This window comes from Myiozetetes cayanensis, unplaced genomic scaffold, assembly GCF_022539395.1.
Source record: "Myiozetetes cayanensis isolate MyiCay16 unplaced genomic scaffold, myiCay2020 scf1, whole genome shotgun sequence".
NCBI classification, from domain to species: domain Eukaryota; kingdom Metazoa; phylum Chordata; class Aves; order Passeriformes; family Tyrannidae; genus Myiozetetes; species Myiozetetes cayanensis.
The window spans coordinates 80628031-80641434 of record NW_026086604.1 but is presented as its reverse complement, the minus strand read 5'-3'; the positions used below and the strand labels follow the sequence as shown (position 1 = coordinate 80641434).

The 13404-nt window shown below is 36.7% G+C and overlaps 1 protein-coding gene across 3 annotated transcripts in view; it reads left to right on the top strand.

Moving 5' to 3' along the window:
- Positions 1-13404, top strand: part of DROSHA (drosha ribonuclease III) — a 77356-nt gene that overhangs the window by 29529 nt on the left and 34423 nt on the right. For all 3 annotated transcript variants that reach the window (XM_050306272.1, XM_050306276.1, XM_050306271.1), the window contains 4 exons: positions 428-597; positions 5199-5323; positions 8145-8244; positions 11109-11216. In XM_050306272.1, coding sequence (XP_050162229.1) covers positions 428-597; positions 5199-5323; positions 8145-8244; positions 11109-11216 — 503 coding nt within the window. The remainder of the gene's footprint in view (positions 1-427; positions 598-5198; positions 5324-8144; positions 8245-11108; positions 11217-13404) is intronic.

Below are 13404 nucleotides of genomic sequence, written 5' to 3'. Positions count from 1 at the left end.
ATCCAGAAGTATTCCATAAAATTTTGAGTGTTCTTAAAAAAAGCTGCATAACGCCTAAGGGCTTTTTAACTACTGTTGTAAAAAGAATGATAAAATTGTGAAAAGGAAGATATAACTGGACAATGTAACTGATTGTTCTGCCTGCTCACTTTAAAGTTTTTTCAGGCAAGTTAGAAACTTCTGGCTTTACAGTACAATAAAACTGTTACTCTCGCTACCATTACTGTTACTGCTTTACTTTAGCCAAGTGTTTATGCATGTGCGGTATTCATCAAGAAAACATTTGCCTTTGTATTTGTCAGATCACTTAAGCATTTTGCATTTTATTTTGCTCATACAAATAATTTGTGTTCTGCGTATTGTGTCTTAATGCTCATGCTTTTGGAGTGGATCTCTGACATGTGTTTTATTTATTTATGGTTTTAAGATGGAGGAAAAGAAGTACTGTCAATGCATCAGATTCTTCTCTACTTGTTACGGTGCAGTAAAGCTCTGGTGCCTGAAGAGGAGATTGCCAACATGCTTCAGTGGGAAGAACTGGAATGGCAGAAATATGCAGAAGAGTGCAAAGGGATGATTGTTACCAGCCCTGGCATGGTAAAGCAAATAATTATTATTTATGAGCAATCCAATGACATGTACATGTCTTGTTTCAGACAGTTTGTCACAGGCTAAATTGAAAAGGGAAAAGATGACCAGTGGCAGTTGCAGATTGCTATGATTGCAGATAGGAACAGATAATTGACTTGTTCCAACCCTGGGAAGAATTATACTCTCTGCTGCACTACTGAAGGATGGATTTCCAGAGGGGCACTTTTTCAGTGTGCATGTTAAAAGGAATGGTGATATTTTATGTGTGTAAAACTTTCTTGTTTTCTCAGATGGTCTTTACGTGCATGATTTCATTCTCTTTTCCCAGACACAGGACCACAGAAATAGTAACTATTTACTATTTACTTTCCTCTTCCTCTTTTGACCCTCTGTTGACAGCTCTGTTTAATGTGTGCTATTCAAATAATGCCCTGAATATGGAAAAAGTGTTTTTCTGCTTATGTAGTTTTTTCAGCATTGTTTTTGTGTTGCTCTCACTCACACTGAGGAGTTTTGTGTACATTAATTAATGCATGTATTAATTTTCAGTGCATGGTTTGAAACCCCTATGGCCTTATTATTTTTGGAACAATTAGTATTTTAAAGCATATGTTCTCTGAACACAACTCCTTCCAAATATGGTGTTAATATGAATTCAGCCCATTTTTTTGACTTTCACTGTTAAGAAATGTGGGTCACAAGAAGAGATGAACGCCCTGCATTCAGGACCCGTGAACTGCAGGGTTGTATTTGTGTAGTTTGGTCAGTATCACAGAGTGGTGTCTTGGTAGTAGAGATGTGTTTTGGATCTAATATTTGAGACTCCATGCAGCATTCTCAGTTGTAACATCTTTCTTTTTTTGACTTTATTTTCCTCCTTTGCTCATAGTTCAACTTCTTAGTTTCTGAAGAAGAAGTGTGTCTTGGTATCATGCCTAAGGAGAAGTTTTGTTGGTCAACCAAAAAACCTGTCCCCACACTGCAGCCAGGGCAAGCTGCTAAATATTTTTTTCCAGTTCACATTTTTAAGTATAGTAGCATTACATTTAGTAAACTACTCGATAAGGTAATAGTAAGTAACTTGGGCAGGATAATTTTTCCCTTGATTTCATTCTGAGTGGTTTTGTTCTGGCTAAAACTTTCTAAAAGTTTCTAAAAAAGAAAATAGGACTGTTTCTGGGAACATGAAATACAAAAATACTTGTGAACTCTCACTGTGGAAAATTCTACCTTAGCTGCTTCAAATGAGTGCTAAACCAGGATGCCATAATAGAAACTATTAGACAGCCTTAACAGCCTTAACTTGTCTATGGTTTCTGCAGTACAAGGTACATGCTGATCCATAAGTTGTCATCATCTGAATGCTATGCATTGACATAACTGCAGTGATATTGCTGAAGATATGCTGATTTCAGCTATCTGACAACTTGCTTTTTTGTTTAACATGAAGGAATGCATATATGCTTGTTCCTTGTGTCAGTGAACTGTGAATGTCTGTATTATATACAAGTCAGTGCTGTTTGTGAGTGGGAGTGTTAATTTCGAGATTTTGTGTGATTTTTTTACTGGCAAACTTTGTATTTTACAAGGCAATGTTTTTAGAGATGTGTGTGGACATCAAAATATGTAAGCATAAAAGAAATCTGTAGTGCTTTGAAATGTCATGTTATAATGGCATCATTAGAACATGTTTTTTCTTTCAAGATTGCAATGATTTTCTTCTTAGTTTGTGGATTTTTCTTGTACATTGCTGTACTATTGTATTGAGTAAGGGGAAAACAGTGTGAAAGTATTATCTGTGCATTTTACAACATTAGAAGATAAAACGGTTCTGTTGGAGAGACAATGTGAAACTTTTAGAAAATGACAGCTCTTCAATTGAATTTTATCTGCTTGACACAACAAAGTAAAACCACTAAATTTTATTTTGCTCTTTTCTTCCACAACATCTCTTCAGAAATAATAATACCTCTTGTGATGAGATCGAGGTTTTATATACATATGTATTTTAATTTTTTGAAATCTAGGTGTATATATATGCATGATGGAGGAGGAGGGAAAAAACCTCGATAGTCATATAAATCCCATTTAAACAATGAACAGTAGTTCAGCATTATTTAAACCTATTTAATTTATTCATGATGTTTCATTAGTTCAACAAAGCTTTGTGTTGAAATAGATTTAAAAGTTCACAAATTTTAGTCATCTTTTAATACTTTGCTCTTCCTGAAGTACTGCTGCTATTCTCACTAGTACATATATATATATTTTTAAGATGCTTTTTTAATACTTCTGCATACTATCTCATTATGTGTTCTAATGTCAGCAGAGCCTTGGTTGATGAGATTTGGAGTAGGAAACAAAGATAACAGGCCTCTGTTCTGTTAGAATTTCTTTGGGTTTGTTGTGATTTTAAAGGCAAGGTTGTCATTATTAAAAGGTCTATCACAGCACTTCTAAAAGAACACAGGGATAAAACTCTGGAAGAGTATCATCTAATTTGCTTCCATCCTGTCTGCTGGGGCACCTGTTTATACTCTGTGCTTCTATATGTTGCTGTTTGTTCATTTAACCTTCAGAAATGGCTCCAGAGAGGAGGCTGGTGTTCATCGTGAAATGAAAAAGCAGAACCCAGCTACCCCCCTCTCATAACTGTCACTGCGGGAGCAATTGTGATTAGGTCTTAGAGAACTTCTCTTGTCCTGGTTGTTATCAGCCATCTGTGAACAGTGTGTAACTGGATGGTGAAACTGAAGGCAGTGTCATTCAAATAGATAGGAGTCTGGTTTTGAGTGATCCTGAGATCATGTGTTTAATACAGACCCCGCTATGGGCATAGTGAAGGATCTCCTTTTCCCATTTTTGAGGATCACATTGCTTCTGTTGAAGTACCTAAAATGGGAAACATTTGAATAGAAAAATATGTCTGTAATTTTAAAAAATGCACTGATTATAATTGGTGTATTGAGTATAATTATTATTTCATATTTTGTTAATCATATTTTTTCCAACCTGGCTATCAGAGGAGTGGTGTATCAAGTGGTGTATCAAGTGCTTTTTTAAGGGGGGGCAGGGAGAAGGAATTCTCATTTTTAATGTTAAGAGTGGGAAGAACCAACAAACAACTTACGAGAATACAAGAACTTTTCAAATTGGCTTTCTGCAAACCCCACGAAGGCAGATGAATTTCAGCTCTGGTTCAGGGAACAACATTTTGTCTGCTACAAATCCTTCCCATGGTTTTTTTTAGGTTTTTTTTGGTCTAATCCCTTTTTGTGAGAAATGCTGTGAGGAAAACTTTTTCTCTAATTTTTTTTTTTTTTTTTTTTGGTAAACCTGACAGCTTTAACTAAAGTAGTTAAATTTTAACTAAATCTTTTTCCCCTAATTTTTGACTGGGGAAGTGTAACTTTATGTTCAGTCATCTTGTCCAAAGGGAAACTGAGAAGCATTTTTCCCTTGGAAAATATTGCTATATCTGAAAGGCAAATTATTAGTAAGTTTTTGTTTTTCTAGAATAGGTTAGAATTATGGCCACCTGATGAGGCTGACCTTTATATATAGAATTAGATTTGCTTATCCATGCAGAAAATTATTCCTGTGAACAGTTCTACCAAGGTGGTTTGAAGGGTGAAAGCTTTTTTCTTGACACAGTTTTTATTGTTTTGTGAAGAGAATGGTGGGAGCTGCTTCTGTAACCCTGAAACTCATCTTTGAGAAATTCACAGTGCTAAATGAGAAGCTTTGAGATGCAGGTAACTAGAAGTAATGCCCTTTTTCTGAAACCAAAGACAAGCAAAATATACTGGCTTCATCCAGCTGATTGGAAAGAGGGGAGTAAGCAGGCACATAACAAAGCAGCTTGACAGGTAATGGAGATGATGTTTATTTGGAGACAAACTGTGCACCTGCAGATGAGTCTTTAAACATGTTAGATCAAGAGCTCTGTAAGCAGCATGTCTGCTACAGTGATGCACAATTACTTATTTTCTGCATTTAGAGTTGCCTCCTTTTACACTGTCTTTTTCATAATAAAAAGATCTTCTATTTTGAACTGTAAAAAGGGCAAAAGTCTCCCCATTATACAAGACTGTCTTCCTCATTGTACACATCAGCCTAAGAGCCTTTCCTAAGAGTAGCGTGAGACTTTTTTTTTTGATGCTATTTAGTCAGTGTGATTGAATGGACCTGATAATGCCTTCATTTACTTTGGGAAATGAGGAACAGAACTCAAATTAGAGAGGTAACCTGATCTTAGCAAACTGCTCAGACCACATGGGAGGTTGGATTCCAGAATGCTAATCCTGATCTTTATTTCTGGTGTCATGCTTGACCAGAGAAGTTGTTTTACATTCTTGAAAACAGTCAGTTTCCAGTTTTGTGAAATTAAAATGTCCTTTTTTTTTCTCGTTGAGTGTTAGATAATATAGCTTTGTTTCAGTCACTGTAGTTACCAAATGTTTAATATAGTATTAATTGTTAGTTTATTTGCATTTTATTCAGCTTGGAATATTGCTGCTTCATGGTTCCTGGATAGTGTGGGCTGGAGGCAAAAAATTTTCTATGAAGCTGTTGTCTATTAGTTGTATTTTGTTTTTTTCTCCTAGAAACCCAGCTCAGTTCGTATTGATCAGCTGGACCGTGAACAGTTCAATCCTGATGTAATTACTTTCCCTATTATTGTGCACTTTGGGATACGACCTGCTCAACTCAGTTATGCTGGAGATCCTCAGTAAGATGCTTTTCCTTCCATCTTTTGTTCAGGAACTCACTACTGTTGTCATTTGTGGCTTAAATACGGCTTGTTTATGTGCTTAATTGAGCCTGACATATTGCTTAGTGCTTATGGCATTGGACACAAGCTCTTGTAAATTAGAGAATATAAGGTATAACTTTTTCCTGGCATAATTCAGAAAATGCAGAATTAAACGTGCGTGCATGTGCAGTATGAAATTTCTTAACCTGAGAACAGCTCTTCTACGTCAGACGAAAAGTTCCTCAAGCTCCGTGTTATTTCTCTGAGAGGCCAGTGGCAGGTTTTAAGAGAGAGAAAAGTGTAACAGGAAAGCAGAGAAGGAGAAATACTCACCCAAGCTTCCTAATGTCTGTAGCATACAGAGTTCTGAGTTAGAGGATATATTTATGTAATTTTGTTTAACAGCCCTGACTGGATCTTCCTTCTTTAAATTTCTCAAATCACTATTTGAATCTTTTTATGCTACTGACAGGGAGAAGAGTCCAGGTAATCACTTCCCCAGTACTATTGTGCATCGTATGGAAAAGGACTGACTTTGTTTCAGGGCTGCTACTTGATTGTTTATTAGACGCTCCTCGGGTCTCACATCTAATAAGGAAGAATGTAGCCGTTTTCTGTTTGCTTTCTTCATGACATTTATGTTTCTTACCATATCCTTAGTTGTCTCTTTCTGTACCTTGAAGGATCAAATCTGCATAGTGTTTCCTAGCCTGGAAGCTTTTACATCCGTGCTACTTTTCTCTGTACCTTCTATAACCTGAGAGATTTTGTGAGGAATGTAGAGAAGGAGTGGAGAGGGAATCAGGACTTCAGGTGGAGCAAGAAATACTGTTTCACTGTGGATTCATGAAGGGATGTACAAGTGATCATTAGATTTTGTTCCCAATTCTTTTCTTAAGCTCTGACAATTTCAAGGAACTCTTCCAATGTTTGGGACATCTGTTTTCTGCATACTGACAGTATAGAGTCTGTCTCTGGTGTATGTATAGTTAAGGTTGTCTTTTTCCTCATGCATTTTCCTCTAGTATCTTTTAACGATGTTGTATTTCATCTGCAGTTTTGAGGGCCAAACACTCATGTGCATGTATGACAGTCATAATGTTTTACAACTTTAGATTTAACAGGAAGTGGGAATAGTGAATTGTTATCCAGATAAGAACAGTTTTCTTTTTGTGCTTTGAGCATGACTTCTATTCCTCTTCGTCTTTTAGTTTTCTTTTCCATCAAAACGAAATAATTAGACCCAAACATATGAGAATGACCTCTACTTTGACACTACATTTATTAATATTTGTGAAGTTCTAGTACTTTTCATTGAAATCAGTATAAAGATACAAACATTATTCTTCTCACACTTTTTAACTTCCTTTAAAATTTCCTTGTGGGTTTGTTTTTGGTTTGATTTTTTTTTTCACCTCAAAGCTGCTTACAAAATGTAAGTATGCTTCTTTTTGTTAAACTAACAAAGCAGTTTTTGTGAAGGACCTCTGTGGTGCCATCATAAGTCTCAGGCTTAACTCTGGTGTATATGTGAAATGGGTAATGCACAGAGGAGATTTTCTTCTAACGTGTCTTTTATTTATGTTTTTCTAATATGCAATTTTTTGTAATGGTAATATGCTTATTAAATCTCAAACTTAATTGCAATGACAAAGTTTGTTTCACCCTATCAATACTATTATAAAAATGTGTATTGTAGATCATGGTTTCAGGTTCTTGTTTCAGGGTTGAAACCTCTTCATGGCATTTATTTTTTTCTTTTTGGTTGAGTGTTCATGTACTCACTTTTCTTCTTCAGATGGTCATTTGTCAGAAACAGATGTGCTATTCTGCAAATTGCAAAAGTGCAGAAAACGGAGCATGAGAAAAATCTATGAATTGACCATTTCAGATGTGTTCATAGACTGAAAAAATACCACCATCTCCAGAGGCAGAAAGTATACATTCAACCGTGCTGCAGAGAAATAGCTATGGAAAAAATGTCAATAAGAAAAGATCTGTTTATCTGCCTGTGAATGTGGGATCCTGGGAAGATTGTGAAATAGTAAAAGAGCTACTGCTTCATTTACCGCTAAGCCACTAATGATAAAAACTCCTAATAAAACCACTGCTCCAAGTTGGTGCTGAGGAGGATCTTCTTTTATAATGTATTTATTATTGTGGCTCATGTAATTAAAAACCCTCAGAATAAGAAAAGGCTAGATGGTTGGAGGAAACCAGAAGTTTGTGCTAACCACAGAGAAAACTTGAATTGCTGTTTCCATTCAGCACAAACCCATAGGGCAGGAAACTTCCATTTCACTGTTCATAGAATAACTTAATGTTGTGCATGACTTGTAGACCTCTTCCTCATGTTTGAGGAAATGTAAGGACAGACACTTCATGGGAAAGGTTACTGCTGCTTTTCAGTGAGGGATAGGTAAACCATGTGGAGAAGAGGGCGTTTTCACCTATGTGAGTTGAGTTGTTATGTTGCGGGCAAGTCTTTTCAGCATGTGGACGTGGCCCTTGGGAGAGGATTGGCGGGTATCTGGGAGACCTGGGTTCTGCCCTGAGCTTTGCTGTTCTTTACCTCACACTGCACACTACTTTGTCCACCCTGCTGGAGCAACTGCAGAGGCACTTTCACCTCTCTTGGAAAATGCTTTGGGCTTATTTTTATTCTGGAGCAAAAAGATGCTTGTAGACAGTCTCTGTGTACATTGTGTGCATTATTAGCAGCTGATGTATTCTTAATGACAGTGAGAGACTTTTGTTGTATTGACCAAAATACTTGTTTTCTGGTTTTGTCGTGCAGATACCAAAAGCTGTGGAAAAGTTATGTGAAGCTGCGTCACCTACTGGCTAATAGTCCCAAAGTCAAACAGGCTGATAAACAGAAATTATCACAAAGAGAGGTATGCTGGGCCTTCCTATGACTGATAATTGAGCACTGTAATTTGGGATGGAATAAAACCATGTGACTGCCCTGTTTATGGAAACAATAGAAATCTTTCACAAAAGATTTTCTTTTCAGGCTGTTAACAGGGATTTTATTTTTATCTGTGATTGTTATTTGATGGGTTTTTTTCCTTTTTTCAGCTGTCAAACTACTGCAAATTTTTTACCGAATGATAGAAATGATCATTATGGAACCATAATGTCTTTATAGCTGTTGGTATTAATGGTTTCAAGAATTAGCATAGAGAAGGACTTTTTATTTCACACTGTACTGGCTCATCATTTTAGGCATTTCTCTTCTGAGATAGAAACTGCCACACCTGTGTTTTGTTTTAAACCATAATTTAGTCTTAGTGACATTGCTTAAGATCTTTCACTTGAAATCATGTGGTTGTTTTATGATAGACAAAGTATTTTTCTGGTTTTTTCCCCCACAAAGTGAGGAGCAATAAGCATTTTCAACGTGCAAATGCTCTACCAGTTGGGAATTAAAATCAGAAAAACAAAGACCCCTAAATATAGACTAAAACAGCTTTTGGGTATCTATTTCTTTAAAACCTTGGACTGAAGCTTTGAATTTTTCTGGTGTCTGTCAATCAGGCACTCTTAATTTAACAACATGTGTAAAGAGTACATGGAAGAGAAATTAACATCTTGGGTACTGGATGGTATTTAATTAAATGGTGGTGTATTTCTATTTGTTGATTAGAAATACTGATTATTCATAAAATCACAGACTACCCTGAGTGGGAATCAGGGAGTCTAATTCCTGAGACTTTCCCAGTTTATTGTGTACCTTTGGTTGCTAGTAAGTGTTTGATACGTTTGACATTGCACCTGGTTTTTATTATTGCTGCAAAGCGTAATATGCTGTTGCATGAGCAAGAATCTTAGTTAACATTTTATTATTACTGATGTTAAATAAGCCCTTGGCTTTCTTACCTGTAAATTAAAAAAAAAAATAACATTGTGACTTAACTGTGCTACAGTTGTAAGGGGCAAAAAATTTCATCCCTACAGGGAATGATTTTGTTTGCCATAATTACACTCAGAGCAAGTAGAAGGGAAGACCATTGCTGTATGGGCATCTTTTTCTTAGGGGGTAATGGGTGACTCAATTATAAAATTCTAGTGGATTGTTTGTAAGGGGGTGATCATATTTTGCTTCAAAAAATAAAATGTTCCTTTTGTATTTAGCACTTACTACTGATTTTTTGTTTCTAGACTGTATTATCTATGATAACAAGTTTTTCCAGTAGTTTGCTATCAGAGGGGCATACAGGGTTGAAAGCTTTATGTAAGGATAACTTATGTATTTTCCAGTGGAGGTGTCAATAACTCAGAAGGATCTGTAGGACTGTACCTAACTGGTACATGGGCTTTTAGAGATTATGAATCATAAATTATGAGCCAGTCAAACTGAAGTACAGCTAGGTGTAGCAAATACTGTTGGACCTATCTCAAGAAAAACTCAATGACATAATTTTTGACAATGCACAAGGGGGTGCAGTGCTGTAAGCATCTCTGTTCCCTCTGCCGTCAGTCATCCACTACCATGGGGTTGTGCAATGGTATTATTTGTGACAAGGTTGTGCCTGGGGGCTTTGTTCCTCTAACCTAACTTTGAGCGTTTACAGCAGGTGCATAAATTGGGACCTGAAGGCTCACTTTGAAGTCAGTGGAGGGAGAAATGCATTTTGAAGCCATTTATCCCCCTTCATTGAATATAAAAGGAGCCAGGGCTAACTAGCCTCCTACCCTAGACGCCTCTGTGTTGAGGTGTCTGAGGTTTGATGAATGCATGTCTGGACAGATGCACCTCTTGGAACTGCTTTGGGAGTCTCTGCAGAACAGAAAACAGACCCTATTCCTACCCAGATACGCTCACAGGCTTCAAACTGGAAGCAGGGAAGAGACAGCTTTGAGCAAGTGCCCTGTAGTGAAAAGGAGAAGGAGAGACAGGATAGGTTGCAGCTTTGAAGAGTTTTATGTTCTGAAGAAGGAAGAGCACTGAGGGAGTCTTTACTGTTAGTTCATGATGTGTGGAGAGCTTGCACACCCCAGGGCTTTATAGCATTGGAACCAGGAGATCTTGATCCAGGAATGATTTGTTTTTTCTGGTTTACTTTCATTCCATTTTTACTGAAAAGATTTTCTTTTAATGATTCTGTCAAAATCTTTAATAATATCGGCCCTTTTATGGTTTCTAGAGACAAATAAACTGTTTGCACAACACCAAACAGCCAGTGGTCAGAGCAAACCAGATATTTTTTACGTATTTTAATTGAAGTAATATTGGTAGATTTCATCATCATAGTCTCCAGGACCAGTGAATGTTGACCCCTTTCCTAGGCTGGGTGTATTGACATTGTTCAACAGAAACTATTGCAAAGTAGTCTAGATCACAAAACCAAGGCCTTTCTTTTATTTAGTCTGTTTTATTCCTACTGAATGCTTCAAAACAGGAGTACTCATGGTGATGGACTTAAATGAAGAGGTTGTTTTGTACATGGGGTAAAGAAGGTGCTTTTGTTATAAGCACTTGAACTTTCTTACTTATTTATCATATGTATGAGTTGGACTGGTTTATTCTTTAATTTGCAGTAAAAAATTTCTTTTCTTAGTCTACCAAAGTTCTCTGTTTACACTGTGTTCTAACACATCTGCCACAGTCTGTGGCTGGTAGTTAGCAGATTTGTCCGAGCCTTAGAAACTGCACACCAAAACAACTTTAAATGGATGTTGTGAGTGCACTCATGCACATTGATACTGCTTTGTTGTAGAAAGTTCTTCATGGGAGTTCTGTTCTCTCCCTGTTTAGGAAGCACTGCAAAAAATTCGTCAGAAGAACACAATGAGACGTGAAGTGACTGTCGAGTTGAGCAGCCAGGGATTCTGGAAAACAGGGATACGCTCTGACGTCTGCCAGGTGACTAAACTGCAGAGATATCTGGTTTATTTTCTTTCTTGATAGCTGCAATTTACCTCTTGCAAGGGTTTCCTGCAGTTCTAGGCTGATGAACCAAATGGAAATGAATCAGCTCAGTAAGATCTGATGATTTAGGGAACTATTCTAGTGTCCTGTCCACCCCCTCCATACACACAAAAAGGATATTATAAAATTTTGGTTTGCTTGTCATTGGTTAATTAACGCAAGGGAGAGGGGTTAGGAATGTCCAACTTGAGGCTGGATATTGAGTCTACTGTGGACCTCTAAGGTCTTCTTAATCCCATCAACTAGGTTAGTTTTAGATATCTTAATTTTAATATATTTTTCTATTTAGATAGTTTAAAAAAAACCAAGTTTTTCATGGAAGCATGAAGAAATATCTTTTTACTTAAAGTTAAAAAACCCAAAATCTCACCATAGCTAACTTTTGGATTAAAACGGTTAAGCCTCAGTAGAAAGATATCTTTCAGATACTCTGTTTTATATGCATGACATCTCCAAGGGAAGATCTCCAAGGAATAGGATATCTGTCAGATCCTATTCTGAAGCAGTTGACAGCCACCAGCTTTGTGATATGAAAAAAATAAGTACAATTTTTATACAGTATTGTAATAGTAAAGTTCAAGTAGTTGTAACAGCCAAGTAATTATTCTAGAGGTATGTTTGCATTATTTTTTTAGCTGTTGCTCTGGAGATGTTATTCAAGAATTAAATGTATGCAATTTAATATTAACTTAACAGTGTGAAGTATAAACTTGGAGGGTTGCTAGGCAAAGGTGTAGGTAGAAATCCCATTGTAAGTCCAGTAAGGCCAAAGTGGAAATTGTAGAGGGAAAGAAACACTAATAACTTAAATTGCTTTTTTTCTGCCTGAAACATTTCTTGTGCTTCTACTAGTGCTTCTGAAGTGGAAGAAAGAGAATAGTGGAACAGTATCTTCTCACATAGCTGAGGAAAATTACAGCCCTTTTCTGATTTTTTGTTGTGAACTGTATCTATTTTAACAGCTTAAGTAAACAGTGTAAATTTCCAATTTAGGAGCTTTGAAACTGTTCTGTGTTACTTGGAATATCTTTTGTGATTCATCTCTTAATGTCTTGGATATTCCTATTCGTTTTGTTGTTGAAGGACAGCAAAACACCAAAGAATGATGAAAGTAAAGCTATTTCACAATTTTTCTGCCCATCTGCAGCCATAACATCTAAATCAGCCAGTTCTGGTATGAAGGTCCTTTGATTTGATTTCTTTGAGAGGCCAAGAGCAGGGAACTGTATGTCTGTGAAATGAAAGATTGCTGCTGTTGCTACATGCTTTTTCCCAGATTAAAGAAGACTAAAACTAAATACGCATAAATCAAGTCTAGGGGCAGAGCTAAAGTGCAGCGATATAAAATTACTGCTTTTAAAAGCATTGGAGTTTAGAAGATTTAAAGTCTTCTAAGTCACTCTTGATAGATTATACTTGCTCTAAGTTGCACATAGCAGTAATGACACTGGTCTTTCCAGTGTCAGAAATGAACCACTTGAAAGGGGAGGAAAAATGGTGAGTAGAATGTTCAAAAAAATTTAAAATGGCTGTGTTCTGACAGGCTCACTTGAAGTTACCCAGTAGATCAAGTGCAGTATTTGGCCACTAAGCTGGGCAGCACTTATTATAAAGTCTGGTAGAATGGGACCATGCTGAGAAGATATCTCTGTCTTCCCACTCCACCCAGTTGTTACTTGTATTGCTGCTGGTGTGCCCTCAACAGCAGTGTTTAGTGTTCAATGTGAACATCATACATTTCAAAATATTTAAGATCACTTGCTTCCTCTTAGTAGCTTCTGGTCAGGAGCATCTGCTATCCTGGGGAATGGTAGCACTAGCTGAGGGCACTTGAGAGAGTCTCTGCCTTGCCATGTCACCTGCAGCAAGAAAAAGACATCCAGAATATTTAAAATTGTACCTATTTCAAAACAAAAAAAAAGAAATAACCTGTATGTTTATAGCCAGATGCAAATACCAAGGTTATGGGATAACTCCTGTGGCTGTATGGTTTCAGAAGACTCTTTTTAATCACTAGGCAATCTTTGGCCTAATAAAATTTTTAAAAGATATATTTTATTTTCTTCTAAAGAGGTAAATACATAAAACATTAGAAACGTCAAATAGTTACAATCCAAGATGA